This window comes from Astyanax mexicanus, chromosome 20 (assembly GCF_023375975.1).
Source record: "Astyanax mexicanus isolate ESR-SI-001 chromosome 20, AstMex3_surface, whole genome shotgun sequence".
Lineage (NCBI taxonomy): Eukaryota > Metazoa > Chordata > Actinopteri > Characiformes > Acestrorhamphidae > Astyanax > Astyanax mexicanus.
The window spans coordinates 26,009,841-26,029,011 of NC_064427.1; the positions used below are offsets into that span (position 1 = coordinate 26,009,841).

General features: G+C 39.1%; 1 protein-coding gene across 6 annotated transcripts in view; it reads left to right on the plus strand.

The window, feature by feature from the left end:
• The window catches only part of pam (peptidylglycine alpha-amidating monooxygenase), a 116,394-nt gene that overhangs the window by 53,026 nt on the left and 44,197 nt on the right, over positions 1-19,171 (plus strand). For all 6 annotated transcript variants that reach the window (XM_022665561.2, XM_022665563.2, XM_049469132.1 and 3 more), the window contains 6 exons: positions 55-122; positions 2,192-2,272; positions 2,726-2,802; positions 9,054-9,157; positions 12,766-12,959; positions 13,969-14,031. In XM_022665561.2, the coding sequence (XP_022521282.2) occupies positions 55-122; positions 2,192-2,272; positions 2,726-2,802; positions 9,054-9,157; positions 12,766-12,959; positions 13,969-14,031 (587 nt within the window). The remainder of the gene's footprint in view (positions 1-54; positions 123-2,191; positions 2,273-2,725; positions 2,803-9,053; positions 9,158-12,765; positions 12,960-13,968; positions 14,032-19,171) is intronic.

Consider the following 19,171-nt stretch of genomic DNA (forward strand, 5'->3'; position numbering starts at 1 on the left):
AGAACAAATCTGTTCTCAAGATTTCAATTGCCGTTTTTGCCTTTTCCCTTCCAGACAGCCCTTTATTGCTGGCATGTATCTGATGATGTCTGTGGACACCGTCATCCCTCCAGGAAAGACAGGTAAGCAGAGAAGCCATGACCCAGTCTAAACACCAAGCATTCCTTAGAGGGACCAATCGAGTGATAATCTTATCTCATCTACTGGCTACTTTAAAGGGGAGCACTCTGTTTCTTAATCACAGCCTGAGGGACTGCAGCTTAGCTACTGTATTAAAGACTCTGCTCGCTCTGTATCTTTCTATTAAACTATTTCTGTACAGCATGTGTAACATTCAAGATTAGGCCATTTAGGCCACGCCCACACCATGAAGGAAAAGTAATAGTAGTGCATTTAATAGTAATAGTAGTGCTAATAATATGGAGTAGTGCGGCTAAACCTGGAATTTTGCTCTTACATAAGTTAATATGCATTTAATTTAAAGAGAAATAGAGGATTTTTTATCATATCAGGATAAGTTTTCCAATTGTATCGATAGTATACTTTTAAATACAGCTATGGGAAAAAAATAGAGACCACTTAAAAACAATGATTTTACCAAATTAAATACCTCTGTAATAAAATCAGGAATAAAAGAGGAAGATGGATGATCACAAGCCATCAAACCAAGCTGAACTGCTTAAATTTTTGTACCAGGAGTGGCATCAAGTTATTCAAAAGCAGTGTGCAAGACTGGTGGAGGAAAACTGTGATTAAAAGCCAGGGTTATTCCAGCAAATATTGATTTTTTTTTAACTCTTAAAACTTGAATATGAATATAAACATGTTTTCTTTGCATTATTTGAGGTCTGAAAGCTCTGCATCTTTTTTGTTATTTTCTGCAATTTGAGATAAATGTTGTCTGTAGTTTATAAAATAAAACAACAAAGTTAATTTTACTCACACATAAATAGCACAATCAGAGAAACTAATTCAGTAACTGAAGTGGTCTCTTTTATTTCCAAAGCTGTATAATATTGATGATATTGTCATTAGTTAAAAAAACACCAGTTTTATTAGAAGATTTACGGGACAATTCATTTTTTTAAAAATGTACTTAGTATGGGACATCGTTTGAATTCTAATTTCTATGGATCCGAATCTATAGACATATTTTGACTGCAATCAAGGCCGTTTATTTGTAGATAATCATTGTTTATTCTGAAATTGTTCTTAAACATTGTGATATAATATTTTGCCTATTATCACCTAAGCCGATGTAATAGTAGTATTGATAAGATAACTCCTTATAAGGTATCAAATTCAAATTTTAGATCATAGTGTTTGCTAATGTTAGCTAACTTGTTCAGGGTACCTGGTGACCTGGTTTTTAAAGTAGTCCAATCATATATAGTGGATGTTCATAACTAACCCTTTCTTCAGATGGCAGCTTTCAGTATGTCTGTGTTGCTATTTAATGATAGAGCTATTTAAAGACATGGTGACCTGAAATTTCCAATTCACTTTGATTTAGACTTAGCATTATATTTTTACCCATACAGAGTGTGGTTTTCCCCTGAGGAGGTGATGCACTCTGTGTCTATTTCCAGAGAACATGTGAAGATGTATCTAACCACCCACCATCCACCAACCAACTCACTAATAGGCTTTGTGCATCAGCTTGAGTTGAATTTGCCAGAAGCTTTTAAAGTTACTGATAATGATGATTGACGGCCTGCACAGATCATCTCAAACTAGAAATTAATCTTCTCAATATTAATACAGAATACTGAGTCAGTGAAAGAGATGGGTTGGGTTCAGTTGAGTTTCAGACAGTTAGAAAAGTAAAGCCAGTAGCACTCGGTTTCTGAGATAGGCTTACCGACAGTCTGCAAATGGTAAGCAGAGCACCAGGGCTCAGATTAATGTTTAAGCTGCAGACAGAGTGTTAAAGATATTTGAACAGACCCTGCTGAGATTTTTGCAGAAGATGTAAAGGTGGACTGGGTATAATTTCAGATTTAATGACTCACTCTGAATTATATTACCATTCTATTAGCATTCTGTGACATCTGGTCTATGACTGGTCTAAGACATCTTTCTATCAGATTGAAATCATAATAAAAAATATTAATTAAAATGAAAAAAAAAAAAGATTTTCCTTGTTTTTACATTTTATTACTAATTTATTTTATGCTTTTCTTTCCTACAGTTACCAATGCAGACATTGCTTGCACTTACTTATCATACCCGATGTACCCTTTTGCCTTCAGGACCCACACACATCGCCTTGGTGAGTGGTTTTTCTTTTTATTAATTTATTTATTTTTCTAATTATCAGACAAAATTCGGTACCACTTTAAAATAAGACTACCTTTATAAAGGGTTTATAAATGGTTTACCATTAGTTTTTTAATTGGCTACTAATTAGGTTGTAAATGCCTTAAAAAAAATTAATAATCAGTTATAATACATACGTAGAAAGGGCAACAATGACCTGTTGTTTGCCAAATAGTGAGCCCACAGCCATCTATATTGTTGCCCTGTCTATGTATGTTTTATAACCGATTATTAAGGATTTTAAGGCATTTACAACCTAATTAGTAACCATTAATAAACTAATTTTAAACCATTTATAAACCCTTTATAAAGGTAGTCTTATTTTAAAGTGGTACCCAAAATTCTAACAGTTTACATAACTGTATAGACTATATCTACAAAAATGCAATACTATTTTTTTTTTCAGGCAAAGTCGTTAGTGGATACAGAATTCGCAACGGACAGTGGACTCTGATTGGGCGCCAGTCCCCACAATTACCACAGGTATTCCTTTAGATCAATCCTTTTGTGTTACTTTTAGCACAGTTTACTGACCTTTCATGCCAGCAACGACTCTTATTAAATTAATTTAATTTAATATTAAATGTAAAATGAGCCATATGAGTAACCTTACATTAAACTAATCACGTACAAATCGTGTATAATGTGTATAAATATTCCTTTGTGCAACACTTCTGAAGTATAGAGGTGCTTGGGGAGGTATTTTGTTTTACTCAAATTTTGTTGCACTCAAATTCACAAAATGAGATAAAGGTCTCTACACAGGTGTGAAGCAAATATTATATTTACATTTCATATTCATTTTTCATATCTCATATTGATATAAATGGGTTATAAGACTGGATTTCATCACGCTTTTGCAGGTAACAACAGTGTATAAATCGGGTAGCTGCTCCCATCTCCATTTTTTTCCCATATTAATCAATGCAATTTTTTTCTGTGTGACTCCTGTAGTAAATTTACATTTACTCCACCTTCCCAGGTAAAACTAATATATTTCAAATAGAGCTCAACAATCATAGGACAGTCCTACCAGGGACCTGTCCCAGCTCAGCTGCAGCCCAGGCTTTGGAACGCAGCTGGAAGTTAATACGTTGTTTGTGAGACTGAATTTCATCACAGCCACTTTGCTAAGAATCCTGTAAGTGGACTCCACCTGCCTGGCATATTGAGGCAGTTTCATCAGTTGGCTCAGAGTCTGGCAGATGGCACTCTCTGTCTCTGTGAGTGAAAGGTCAGGATTAAATGTCACGTGAAGGCCGTGCTGTGACAGCAGCGCTTCCCCTCATGCAGCGCTGCAGCTCAGCCTCGGCAGGAAGCAGCGGCTGAGCCGGGCCCTCAGCACATAACATTAGACAGATTAGAAACACAAAGAGGCCCTTTTGTCCTGTGCGGCTCACACTTACACTGCATACTGCAGTGATGCTCAGTGATGCAGGAGATGATGCTGCAGCAGATGCATACATGCATTCTTCAGTCTTTTTCTATGGATTCGTAGGAAAACATTAGTTTCATTATTCTTCTGTATTCTGTATTTCTGTATTGTATTGTTGAGATTAATTTAATACCGTATTTTTTGCACTATTAGGCGCCCCTTAAAATCCTTAAATTTTCCCCAAAAATCTGGTGCGCCTTATGTATGAATTCTACCAGTCAGGTTGTAAGGAGCCACTCTGCTGAAGTACAGCGATATACAGGAGTTTCAGTTTAGTTCTCCAGCATGAGGACTGGAGTTGCATTAGCATTAGCCCCTAAACGCTATTTCCCTGTTCAGAGGTGAGTATTATCGGCTTGTAGCCTGCTGCTACAGGCTAGCACTGCTGGAGCAGCATTAGCATTACATGCCAACCAGGCTAAGCACTAGTTCTTTCACTGTTCAGAGGCGAGTATATCGGACTGTAGCCTGCGCATTTACCATGTTAAAACAAGCTATGTGGAACGAACCACTAACTGATATCGCCCTGGCTTACCAGAACACTTAAGTTACTAAGTGTAGCTCTGTCGTGCGACATTAGACGCTAACCGCTAGCAGTTAGCTGCTAATGCTAATGCTCCAACCTTAAAACTGGAGAAATTCAGGAATCTAAGCTTGCTGTAAATAAACAGAAGCACTTTACACACCCAAATAAACAGTTTTTAGGAGAGAAATCTGTGTAGATTAACATCCAGTGCTCGTTTGACTTTAAAAGAAAGTCTTTTTTCATTACAGTTTTGTTTCCTTAGCTTAGCTTTACTTAACTTAAATAACAACCCCCACCCAGCGACGGGACCTGCGGAATTAGAAGTTCCTCGTAGTGTCTCTTAAAATGCACCTTACAATTCAGTGCTCGTTATGTATGAAAACAGACCAGAAAATAGACGTTCATTAATAGTGAGCCTTATAATCCGATGCTCCTTCTAGTGTGAAAAATACGGTACTACACTTAAAATGAAGGCATCATGACAGGCTTAGTTCCTATTAAGAGTTATTTTTCGGTTCACTGATAGTTCTGCGTTCCTTTAGGCATCCCCACTGACAGTATAATCACGGTAGCCCTGCCAAAAAATTCCAAATATACTTTCAATTTACTGAGCTATAAATCCCTTCAGTGCTGACTGTATAGTGGAATCAGGAACTTTCCTCACCCCCAGGCGTAGTTACAGATTAATCCACTAAAGGCTCCTACAAATAGGCTTTAAGGTTTTAATGTAATGGAGTCTTTTTTTCCGGTGATATCTTGTTTGAAATTCATTTCCCGCTCGTGCGTGTGCCACTCTGCTCCCTACAGTTACATTTGATAATCAAATCAGGGGGAAAGAGGATGAGAGCGGCTGAAGTGGAGACAAAAGGCTGGGATTAAAATAGCAGTTTTTTCCAGACCACGGGGCCAGTGGGCATTCTCACAGCGGCTCTCCTGTGTCAGACCACTGCATGTAATGACCACGCTCTCTGCCTGGCACGTGGACCCTGCAGAGAAGTCCCTCGTTCAACACACTGCAGAGCTGCAGTTTCATTCTAATGCACGTCTCTGCTTTATGAATATGTTTGTGATTTGAGAGGAAGGTCAGAAGGTTTCTGTTGAACGTTCATAGCTCTTGTAATGCAGCCATGGTCACAGCACCGCTGTGAAGAGCACTACAAATGAACACTCACAGATTGACCCACAAATGCTGTAGAGTTTTACTGCAGCACTCAGATTGTAGACCTTTTGTTATTGCACTCATATTGAGCTGTTGAAGAGGCCTTATTGAATAGAAAACAGAAAACTAGTCCTGTGAGTTTAGACACTTTCTAAATGTTTTTTTTTTTTTTTTAGAAAATCAGGGCATTAGATCCAAACCACAGAGCTGTTCTGCTGTTTTTTCTGGATCCGAAACTAATAAATTAGTCATTTTACATGATACAGTTTTTTTCCAGAGAATATGGCAGCATTTCCGGATCATATGTTCACACTGTATGGATTATTCTTTGCATAATGCAGCTTTTGGTTGCATTTGTGGATTACAGCATGGTGAATTTTGCTCAGAAACAATGATTTCTGGAAGTGTTACAGTACAGAATTAGTACAGCCTGTTTTTAATGCAGTGCCACCTGAGGACCCAAAGATCACCAACATGAAGTACTGACCATCGGATTTGCTCCTTACAGGGATTTCTTCAGATTATCAGAATTTTTTGATGATATTATGTACTGTACATTGTGGGATATACAAAGTCTTTACGATTTTACTTTTCTGAAATTGGTCCACATTTTTTTAGATGGAGTATTTTTTTTAGATTGGTAAATCTCCCACTTCCCAAAATGCCCGTCTTTGCATTTCTATAAGTCTAGGATATTTGCTAATTATTTAATTTGGTATTTATTTACATTTATTTACATTTTACACTGTATTGTTGCAGTTTTAGTTAAAGATAATGTTTATGGTGAAAAATATTATTTTTTTAGGCATTTTTGGAATTACCTGGATACATGTACTGCTGTTTCTTGCCACTGTGTCACCAGAAAAATTGGCATTACTGTGTTGCTGCTCATAAGAGACGTAGACGTGTTTTCTCTGTAAAGCTGTTTTGTGACAACTTTTGTTGTAAAAAGCACTATATAAGAAATTTGAATTGAATTCAATTGAGTTTTTTACTACTAAAAATAACAGGAGGGTAATAAGTACCTAAAAAATAATGTATTTATACAACTGACAGACAAACAGCATAGTACAACTATGATCATAACTCTTACAAGCATTGTAAAGAGTATTTAAATAATGCCTTGGTTTAATGATGAGATAAAGAAGTAGAACAATAGCCAGGTGCCATATTTCACCCCCTTCTGAGAAGGCAATCAGACTTGAGTGTTTTGAAATGAATCCATTGAATAGTCGAGCTCTCTGCTGTGTGGCTTCTGTGTGAGTCTAAGTCAGCTAAAGACATTAGACATGGCTTAAATCATCATATTTGTCGTTCCACAAAGAACAAGCCACTGTGTTTTTTCTGCTGTGAAGCTGAAATATCATTTATGTCGTGTCAAGCAACACTCCCACAGGATGCAGAGAGCATGCAGTATTTACAGCAGTATTTATAGCAGTATGCTGCACACTGCTGCTAATTTTCCTTCGCCCACGCGCTTACTATATTTTATTTGGCCGTCTAAAACATCATTTTACAGTGCTGTGGCTCCAACAATATAAAAAAAGAGAACTCGATTCAGTCACTAGGTATCTAAATTAAGTTTACTTCAAGCATGAAATTGCCTTTACCTTCAGAGAAGATGTTTATTTTTTTTTGTGGTTTAGTTTAGAAAAGGCTTATCTCACTATTTCATTGTACATTTAAGATTGAATTTGGTTAGTTTGAATCTAAGAACATTATTTTTTGTTTAATTCCTGATTTTCTTTGCTGGACTGCACAACAGGCTGGCCTAAAGGAGGCAATTTTACTTACTGAGTTAGCGTTAGTGACTGATTACACTTAAGCTGTTCCACCTTAAATGGACCTGTGAACACACCCTTAAATGTAGTTTATTTAACTGTATATATGTAAAACTTTAACAAGAGGAACATAAGCAACACACAACCCTGTGTTGTTTTCATGGCAGCCTCATCCAGCATAACTACTGCACTGCTAATCTCGCCATTAGCATCACTAGCATGTTGGTCTGGCTCAGATATTTTAATTGCTTGTGCAGTGTTCACTTTGTTCATCAGGGCCCTTCACGTCTAAAATTATAAACCGAAAGTAAGGACAATATGGAAAATGGGGAAAAAAAACCACACACATTTTGTAACATTTTGTCATATTGCCATTCCTAATATTTAAAATATGCTTTTTTTTTTGTTCTAATTTTTCCCATTTTCTCCCCAATTAACAATTTTCCCCTATCACTATTAATGCCCCAACACACCAGGAGGATGAAGACTTGCGTATGCCTCCTCCGATACATGTGAAGTCAGCCACCACTTCTTTTCGAGCTGCTGCTGATGTAGCATTTCCGAGTAGCATCACAGTGCACTCGGAGGAAAGTGCAGCAACTCGGTTCCGATACATCTGCTCACAGACTCCCCGTGCTGCGGACATCACCCTAGGAGTGATGTGGGGAGAGAGCGCCATCTACCCACCCGGAGGGAGCAGGGTCAATTTTGCTCCCTCTGAGCACCTGCAAATGATGGCAAAGCTGCATGAGCAGGGGGTTCGGACCGGCGACCTCCCGCTCATAGTGGCAGCGCTTTAGACCGCTGAACCACTTCAAAAGAGGTTTTTACACCAATGATAGAAAGCGAACTGTTTAAGGTGTTATTTTTTCACATTCTGTCTATAAAGACGTTTTAAGGATTAGTTTCTCATGTTGTCCTGGGGTAATTTTCTCTTTTATGAGGGATCCTCTGTCCTGAACGACCATGTACATGTTTTTCTCAGACGTCCTCTGAGAAAATTACAGGCTGAATTACCTGCTGTTTTTCTCTGAACTTAGTGGTCCTCCGGTAATTTTAGTCCCATCCGGACGCACATCTCTGAGTTTTGTCTCCTCACATTTAATAAAATAGCTATTTGTCCACTGCCACGCACCATAATTACACTCTGGGAGCACGTTTCCATCGGAGATCCACGAAAACACAACAGCAAGTGGAAATAGAGGAGCTACTGAACAAGATGTCATGTGACCGAGAAAGCAAAAAAAAAACTCACTGGTCCTCCTGTTTTTTCAATTGCAGTCTGGATGCAAGAGTTTTATCACTGAGTAGAAGTGTGAAATATTTTTCACAGGCGTCCCCCCTGAGAAACTAATCCTGTCCAGATAGGGCTTTAGGATGTGCAGAAGTACAAGGTCATCATCACAGAAATTCAGACTTGAATCCAGTACCTGTCCCAGTACCTGTGGAATGTGTGCAGCGTGTGGTTTTGCATTATCATGTTGAAAAATTCATGGACGCCTCTGAAAAAGATAGTAGATGTCGTATTTGTGCCACAGCACCATAAATGATTCTATACAGCCAGTGTCAGTTCGGTAAAGCTAGGTTTGTCTATTTTTTCTTGTTTATTTTTTTAAATAATGTTTTGTCACATATCCACTGTTCTTTTATGAATGTGTGCGTCATAATAATCAAGCCAGGATGAGTTGGACGCCGTGGATGCTGTGACTAGAATAAACCTGGCTCATTTTGTGGCCCTGGCTTGAATGTTGTGCTCTCATTTGTGCTCTCTTGATTTCTTCCCAGACTGAGCAGAAGCTGTGTGTGTGTGTGTGTGTGTGTGTTTTGTTCTAGGCCTTTTACCCGGTCAGCAATGACATTGAGGTGAAGTATGGAGACACGCTAGCGGCCCGCTGCGTTTTCACAGGAGAGGGAAGGAGCTCTAAAACACGAATCGGGTGAGTTTAAGCATTAGCTGGTAATTTATGCATTCTCTCTTCTTACCAGTCCTAGGAATATTACTATTCCATTATTTAATATAATAGCAGCTTATTTAACAGCATAATTGTGATGTCAAATCTAAGATGGATTAAAGCACTGCCCACCCTTCCTGCTGCATAGTTCTAACTGCTTTTATTTCCTCCGCTCTCCCTGTAGAGTAAATGAGAATGTGAGTAGTTATAATGCTTGGAGGGTGGTGGTGAGTGTGTGTGTGTGTGTGTGTGTGTGTGTGGTGTGTCATTCATGATGGTGATGTTTTTTTCTGATTTGGGTGATTTTTCCTATTAGATAAAATTATGGCAAAATATGTTTGTCTGAGAACACCACAGATTTGCTCACATTCAGCAGCAAGATTAGCATTAGTGAGGTCACATCTTTAATACCACACTTCCCAGCTTAATTCATTGTTCCAGTATTGGGTGGAGCACCATAATTCTAGAGGACACTAAAGAATACATTTGGGGGGTGTTTTATCTCCCTCTAGCCTGTCCTGGGCTATAGTCATCAGATCTATCAGTCCTGTTCTATTGGCAGTACTCCTCTACAAAAACTAGAAAAGCTGTGTGTGTACACTTGCAATCGGTGGAACTTGAAGTATCTGCATGCATTTTTTAGAACATTTGGACATTTGGCTTTTTAATGTTCTATCAAGTTAATATTCATTCTGATTGTGGGGTTCAGTCTTCTCTAAAGCTTTCAGGTTAGACATATGCATAGCATTTTCGCATAGCAACACATTTTTATTATATATTATCCTTTTATTAGGGTAGCTGGTGGGACCAAACTGGAGGCAGTGGGGAAGAGGGAGGGAAATGAAACGTTTAGGAGAGGTCTTAAAAAAACAGGTAGAAGTTTGATGTGATTGGTTAAAACACAAGTAATAGTCATTCGACTTCCCTGCTAAAAATAGCAATGAAGCTTAAAGTTCCCAAAAATCTAGTAAAATGTATTTTCTGGACAGGAGAGACAGTTACTTTAACATGCTTTAGATCAATTTTTAATATTTTTGATTTCAGAAGAAAACCAATGGGTGAGCAGGTGTCCCAATACTTTTGTCCATATAGTATATTATAGTGTCTTCACATTTATTAAAGTGGATATTTATTGTAAGTTAATACAATACATTAAAGCCCTTGTTTTGCCAGCTCATGTGTTTTGCCATATTTCCTATCCATAGATTTTCAACAGCTGTGTGTGTGTGTGTGTGTGTGTGTGTATCTCTTTCACCCTATTTGCATGATGTTGGGTTCTGGTCCTGAGACCCTCCAGCCCCAGCGGAGTGTGTGACAGCCGCTCATCAATACTGCTAGCAGTCTGACCCGGTGCGGCGGCGTGTCTCAGCTCCTCCGTGGTTACTGTGTGTGTCTTCTCTGTGTGTTTGTATGTGTGAGAAAGGGAGAGAGTTTGTCTTTGTGTGTGTGTGTGTAAGTGTGTGTGCAGTGAAGTGTTTGAAGAATTGTCGAGCACAGAGAAGAGGTCTGTTGCTCTGTTGTCTCGAGGGGAGCCTGCATTTTTCATGATTTTTCGAGTGGGTGGGTGTTGGTGGGGTGGGGGGTGGTGGGTGTGTTACGTGCGTTACGTGTGTCTGCCTCGTCATTCTTGTTGCCATGGTGATTAGGGGAGTGCACACTGGTGATGGCAGAGAGCGCATTGACGCATCTCCGGGGGAGCGGCTGTCCCAGCGCACACACTCTCACACTCTGTTGTTGGCAAAGATGTGATTGCTTTTAATCTCTCTAAGAAAGTAGAAGGAAAGAAGCAGTGAAGCGCAAGTCATCCAGGTTATAAAACGAGAACAAGGCCAGAAAAAGGCTCAAGGTTTAGAGGGTTTTTTTTTAGCATACAGTATGAACACTATAAATAGTTTATTCTTTTGTTTATGTTTTTGTTTTACTGATACAACCCCAAATCAGACAATCAAGTTACGACAGTATAGATAATGGACAAATTCTAAAAGCAATGCTTTCTTTTTATTGCAAACAGCATGATCTCAAGATATTTTGATCTTTTGTCTGGCCAACTTTATTTAATTTATTAATATACTGTATGTCTATTCATGCATTTCAACACATTCCACATAACACGTTGGCACATTAAAGATTTAAAAAGTGGAAAATGCTCTTTAAAGGTGGGGGGCTCTTTTAAAGAATATTTAAAAGAGGTTTTGGCACAGAAGATACCAATTGTATTCAGGTTAGTGCTGGGCGATGTTCACGATTAATTCAGTTAATTCAAATTACAGTTTTACTATATATTTTAATATAGACATTGTATCTTTTTAATAGGTAAACCTATTTTTGAACCATTTCTTTGTCATCTGTAGTTGGATTTTTAGTAAAGGGGGAAAAAATCGATTATAATCGAAAATCTGATTTTTCTTTTTCTTTTTTTTTTAGGCCATAATTGCCCAGCACTAATTTAGGTGTCATTTTTTTCACATTCTTCTTGTAAACATGTCTTAAAATGTACAAAAGACAGGCAGGCCAGTCTATCTATTAGCCCTAAATCGGATTCTCTCTTGTACCCACACATCTTTTGGTGCAGCTGTGCAGCTGTAGCTACAGAAACAGCAAAAGCAAACCACCTGGCCTCCTCAACCTGAGCATGTTTTACTCTCCACTCCAGCAAAAGATGCTCCACATATGAGCTGCTTACAAACGCATCCATTTCCCTTTATAAAGCTATGAGTCGTCTCTCAAATATGAGTTTTTTTGTTTTGGTGAAGAAGGAGGCGTTTATACACCTATCAGTGTGCGCATGTAAGGCAATTCATGGACAGATTTGTTCACATTACACACAGATACAGATCACTTACATTGGTGAATGTGAACCTTCAAACAATCATACATAGCTTTAGATCTCAATATACTTTACTGCATTAATGCTACATCACTAAAATGTAGTGATATACTCATACCATCACTCTGTCTGTCCTTATGGACTGATAACAGTCTGGATGGTCTTTTCCTCATTGATTCAAACATTTCAATAAATTTTCTCATGCATTTGTTTATCAAACTGGGCATTCTTTGCTTGTCTTAGCTCCTCAAAGACTCAGACACACTTTTGATATATACTGGCAACATTTTCAAGACAAAACATGAAATATGTTATATTCATGCTAACATATACTGTGTACAGTTTAATAAAGGTTTTGTATTTGCATTTTCCTTACTGTTTTAACTTGTTCTGATTTGAGTTTATTTCTGTGTACATCTAATTGGTCTATAGCTGTTTTGCCCCACACATTAATGCTTACTTTAATCTATTAGAGTAAATATACAGATACTATATACTGTATACTACATACAGTCTCTCAAAAAATACTTTTTCAAACCTATTTTGTAGCATTTCTATTGGTCTATTCATCGTGGTTTTGACACAGTTTATTTACAACTATCAGAACAATGGAGATATGTTGTTTTCGCATGATATTGACAATATGTCTGTTCACAAAAAAATATGATCAAAATAATAATATATGGACCCATTGACTCTTCTACATCTTGTGGCCTTGCTCCAAAATAAGTGTGTGACAGTCATCCACTCCCTCTCTCTCTTTCAGTGGCACCTCTAATGATGAAATGTGTAACTTCTACATGATGTACTACATGGACAATAAGCATTCCATCCCTTACATGGACTGCATGGACCACGGCAGCAGCAGCCTGTTCAGAAGCATCCCCAACGAAGCCAACGTCCCCATCCCGGTCAGCCCTGACCACATGATGAACATGATGCACGGCTCTAATCAGAAAGGTACACTCGCAGTTGTCTTTGTGCTGTTTTCTTTTGTTGTTGACTTGCTATTCAACCAGTCTGGGGAAATATGGTATGTTAAATATTAGAAGTATGACTGCTATTTAAATCAGTAGTGGACTATCGACAATAAAAACAACATTTATATTTGCCATTATTGTTTATAACATTCTAACAAGTAATGGATGGTGGAACTGCTACCTGTAGGTCAATGTATATTAATCTGCAAATGTGGTTTACACCCCCCACTGCAAAAAAAAGCAGCAGTTAGACTGTAGGGCCACCCAAGAGCTTTGGAAATACACTGTTTAAAACACAGTTTGGAGTAAATGTAGTTTTCTATTCTTAGTAATTTGTCACTTTTTATAGTTTTTTTAATTGTCCTGAAATTATATAGAAAACAGAAAATATATATTTTTGACTCATATACTCAAATATGAACAGCTCTGGCAACCTCTTGAAAACCTCTGGAATGTAATCAAGAGGAAGGTGGATGATCACAAGCCATCAAACCAAGCTGAACTGCTTGAATTGTTGCACCAGGAGTGGCATAAAGTTATCTAAAAGCAGTGTGTAAGACTGGTGGAGGAGAACATGCCAAGATGCATGAAAATTGTGATTAAAAACCAGGGTTATTCCAACAAATATTAATTTCTGAAAACTTTATGAATATGAACTTGTTTTCTTTGCATTATTTGAGGTCTGAAAGCTCTTTATCATTTTTGTTATTTTTAGCCATTTCTCATTTTCTGCAAATAAATACTCTAAATGACAATATTTTTATTTGGAATTTAGGAGAAATGTTGTTCGTAGTTTATAGAACAAAACAACAATGTTCATTTTACTCAAACATACCTATAAATAGCAAAATCAGAGAAACTGATTCAGAAACTGAAGTGGAAATTTTTTTTCCAGAGCTGTATTATTATTCCTGCTCTGATTTGATTGCATGTGAAGCAAAGCTGGTTTCACAGTCACCTGATGTTTCTCTGTTCGTTGTTTTTCGCAGACGGCGAGGACGGCGCAGCTCTCCAGCAGCCAAAAAGAGAGCAGGAGGAGGTTCTGGATCAGGGTGAGTCGTCTCTCAGTCTCTCAGAGTGATGGGAAATTACTAGGCTAACGAGGAGCTGGGTCTGTTCTTGGTGGCTGATGGAGGCACGCTGCACCCAAACACATCATTATATCCTCCTGTTTAAAAGAATAAAAAACAGCACTGACGTGTTTTATAATGTCTATTTTGGTTTTTGAAACGTTGTCTGGATCAGGGCGGCATTCCTAGAGTAGAGTTGGCATCAGATGGAATAGTTAAATGAACCCAAGTTATGCAGTCCCAGTAAAGACCTATTTTTGTTTCTGTGTTGAATCTATGCAGCAGTCTACACTTACCATATGCATAACTGTGTACCCTACGCTATAACCTGCACTTACCCTATATGTAGCTGTATAGCCATGTACCCAACACAATGGCCCAGACTCTAAGCTGTACCCAGCTCATAGCTGTGCACTTTGCACGTCATAGTTTGTGCTTTCCCTATGCTGTAGCTGTGACTGTAGCTTTATTTCCTGTGGCAGGGCTCAGTTTGTAGCTGCGATGCTGTGACAAGCAACAAATAAAGTTGAGATTTTCTCAACTTAATACATATGAACTATGATGTGGTAAAGCTACATTCTACATCAATTGGCCGAACTAATTCTTTGGACCAATCACAGACATGGAGGTCAGAGGTCTGCAGCTTTTGCTCTGTGAAACTTGGGTCCCTACCTTACTTCATCCGTAATCCCCAGCAGTGTGCTTCTGAAACAACCTAGAAGATTTTGTTGTTTTTGCTCGTTCTGTTTGCTATGTTGCATATTTTCACAAATACAGGGGCAGTTTGGAGAAAAAATAAAGCTTTAAGAAAGTAGTGAAAAGCTCCATAGGTAGCTTTCTGATACACACCTATTGGCAACAGTACAAAGAGCCACAAACACACCCTTATGATTTTCTCATCTTTGAGCAGCAGTTAGATTGTAGGGCCACCCAGGATCTGTGAAATTGCACTACACATAAAAAAACACAATTTAGAGTAAAAAAATTACCTTTTCATTCCTTACTGAGCACTACTATAACTGAGCTGTGATTGGTCAGCCAAACTTTGAATTCCCACCTACACAGACACGCATATGCTAAGCACTGTAGACACACAGAGGCACAAACATAAACACTCACAACAGCATAGGTCACTTTTGCATTTTACACTGTAGATCTTTTGACCTTTGATGAGCAGCAGTTAGATTGTAACACCTGTGAAATTGCACAGCACATAAAAATAAAATTTTATGGACTCGAATCCTGTTCATGTAGCTTGCCATTGGCTACCAGAGCCCAGAGAGAGCACAACTGGCCTTGCTCTTTCTGGTAGATGGCGCTCTTTCCCCTCATCACTCCTAAGGTGATGTCGATCAGCACAAGGTGTCTGTGAGCTGATGTATTGGAACTGAGTCGCTGCGCTTTCCTCCGAGCGCGCTGTGCTGTGATGCTACTCAGCAAGAGGCTGTGGCTGAATTCACCTGTATCGGAGGAGGCATGTGCTTATCTTCACCCTCCTGGTGTTGGAGCATCACTAGTGATAGGGGAAGTCCTAATGAGTGAGTTGGGTAATTGGCTGTGTAAATTGGGGAAAAAAATGAGAAAAAAAATAGAAATTTAAAATTTTATGTAAATGTACCTTTCTTCGACTACTACAACTATGATTGGTCAGAAGAACTAGGCATTCCCACATACTTGTACCTGCCTTTGCAGTTAAACCTCAGAGATCTGAAGATACACAGAGGCAAGAATATAAATGCTCATCATGGCATTGTAACTGACTATTGTAAGACACTGTAAGACACGGGCCAGAAGGAGAAATATATTTGAAGTCACGGGCCACACTCTGTAATAAAACAAATAATGAAATATACCACTTTAAATAATACTTTTTTCCTGATTACTTTCACTTACACATACACCTGATTACTTTCATTTTAGTTGACTTACTATCTTTATCTTTGACAGTGTTGTGTAAACTAAGATTTTTCAAATTGATGTTTAATTTCATGACGTCTCTTAATATTAAACTCCTTAATTACGGCAACTTCTAGACTCTTTGGCTCGTTTTCTGCGCTAGAAATGCGCACCCTCTCCGCTTTTAGACTCTTTGGCCCGTTTCTGACACCTAGTGTTCAAACTGTGAATCTCACATTATTAAAGCCTGCTTAACAGCGGGCCAACTTTCATACTATTTCTAAAATACCTCACGGGCCGCTCCAAAAAAGGAAACCGTAGTTTGGACACCCCTGCTGTAGACTCTGTATTGACTCGACACAGTGGTTTAATTCCAGATTAAGAGTGTCATTAGCTTCTCTACGGTTACCATTGGCCCTTTCTGATGCCTCTTACCTCTGGTAACTCTGAGATCTCCCTCTTCTGCCCATGTGTCGTGTGTGACAGGGTGTAAACAGAGCTTGAGTGACTGGATACATCACGTCTGCAGGTCCAAGGTTGACGTTTGAAGTGCCGTTGCGTGGCAACCGTTCTCAGGCTGCCTCGCGCTACGTGAGGAAGATGCCGGAAGAGTGCTCCCTGAGGAGCCTTTCTGATTTATTGTTCCTGCTCTCCGATGTGAATTGTGACACATTTGTGTCACACTGATGGTTAAAGCCTCCATAAGCTGCTGGTGTGGGGTTTGCTGGGTTTGCTGTGCTTGCAGCATCCGCAACCTCTCACACAGTGAGGTGAAGTGCCGGACGATGAAAGGGCAGAACGTGCTTCTTTCCCTCTCTCTCTCTCTCCCTCTCGTGCTTTCTTTCTCTCACCCCTCTCTCGCGCTCTTTCTGTCCTTTGCTTTCTCTTTCCTCCCTGTATCCCCCCCCTCTCTCTCTATTTCTCCTCCTCTCTCTGCCCCCCACTACCCCTCTGCCTTCCAGATGAGCTGGAGATAAGAGTGGAAGCGCATGCAGATGCAGATTGGGCTGCTGTGCTTTGATGTTGTGTGGCTGGCGTGTCTGCATTGTGCAGCGCTTTATTAGAGATGGTTTCGGGACGCGGGCCTTTAATCCTGGAACACCTGCTGAGAGCTCACAGCGAGTAGAGAACACAGCGCCATCACCATCGCACTAATCAGCAGAACAGAGAAGAGTTTCTAACGCTTCCTCCTAATGCGGCAAAAACCCAAGGACTCGAGGACAGAGCTACTGTATCAGCCGCCAGCTCAGTATATGAGAAAGTATATGTTATATATAAGTATAGCTTAGCAACACATTCAGGAATGTTTGTGCTGTAGTAGTAATAATCATAATAATTATTATAATAATGATAACGATGGCCGATGACACAAATAACTGATAGATGATAAATTAAATATGCAATGAATATATATGGTCTGTTAGCAATGTCTAACAGGCTAATTGCAGCAGTATTATTTGTATTTTTATTATTTTCATCATTATACAAATATATAGATATGGATAAATGGATAGATGGAAGGATGCATGGGTGAATGGACAAATAAGATTATGGATTGGTGGACAGATAGATGGCTGGATGATTGGTCAGATAAATAGTTGAATGGATGGATGGATAGATTGATGGATTGATAAAGGGAGGGATAAATAAATTGTTGGACATAGATAGACCGATGGGTGGATAAATGGATAGATGATGAGTATATTAATTAATGTATGAATTGGTAGACATAGATGAATGGATGATTGGCCAGATGAATTGACAGATGGTGGATGAATGGATGGACAGATTGAGATTTGGATAGTTTAATGGATGGACAGATAGATTGATGGACAGATAGGTGAAAGGATAGGGAAAAGTAATGGGTACAATGAGGATAGATAGTTGGATAGACAGACATACAGATGGATAGACGGGTGGATGAATAAATGGACTGATTGAGAGTTGGATGGATGGACAGATATATGAAATGATAGGAAAAAGTAATGGATAGATTAAGGATAGCTGGTTGGTTGGACAGACATGTGGATGGATGAACAGGTGGATGAATGAATGGATGGACAGATTAAGAGTTGGATAGTTTAAGGGATGGACAGATAGATAAATGAGCAGATAGGTAAAAGGATAAGAAAAAGTAATGAATATATGGAAGAGAGATGGTTGTTAGAGAGACATACGGGTAGATGAACGGATGGATGGACAGATTAAGAGGTGTATAGTTCAATGGATGGACAGATGGGTTGATGAGCAGATAGGTGAAAGGATAGGAAAAAGTAATGGATAGACATATAGATGGTTAGATGATAGGTAGATGGATAGATGTATGAATAAATGGACAGATTTTGTTGCAATATTAGCAAACTAACAGTAGACATAATAATAATGATCTTCTCTATTAATCTAATAATAATAATCTCCACAGGTGTGTAGAAAGCAGTAAACCTTTATTCTTTAATTGCATCTAAAACTGAAAGCTTTGTGCTTAAATGCGTGATTTTTAATCCGAGTGATAGTGTGTGTATTAGTAGCCCTTAGGCGTGATTTAATAGTATCCTCAATTTTAAATCCATTACACGTAGGGATTAGAGGTGCGTCCTGACTCCCCTCTCTTTTCAGCTGATCTGAGGCAAATGGTGTCATAAACTGGCAGTGGCTGACTCGTGAGTGGAGTTGTTATCACTAAAGGAGCATGTGTCGGCCCACTGAGCACGGGGAACATGCTGGCAGATACAGTTATGAAGTGAGCTGGAACGGAGTTTGGATCGGTGGCCCGGCGCCAGGCTGTGGGGTATTTAAGAGACCAGATTGCACCGGCAGTTCTCCTGAGATTCGGCCTCCATTTGCGTGACGTGTTTTTTCCTGTGGAACGCTCCAATTTCCTAGCAGCGCAGGCACTGGCCTGTCCAGCTTTGTGACTTCATAACATACGCTGGTACACAAAGAGAGGACGGACCACAGCAGATAGGAGCAGTGTAGGAGCTGCGTGAAATACTGGACTTAATACTACTACTGCGATGAATTAGAACATGGAATATACAGGGGTTGGAAAATGAAACTGAAACACCTGGTTTTAGACCACAATAATTTATTGTCCTGACGGACAGTTCTGGTGGAAACAGGAGAGTTGAGGTGCACATTAAATTCTGCCGTGATTTGGGCGGCCTTGGTTTTTTGTTTTTTGGATACAATCCGGGTTAGCACCCGAACATCCCTTTCAGACAGCTTC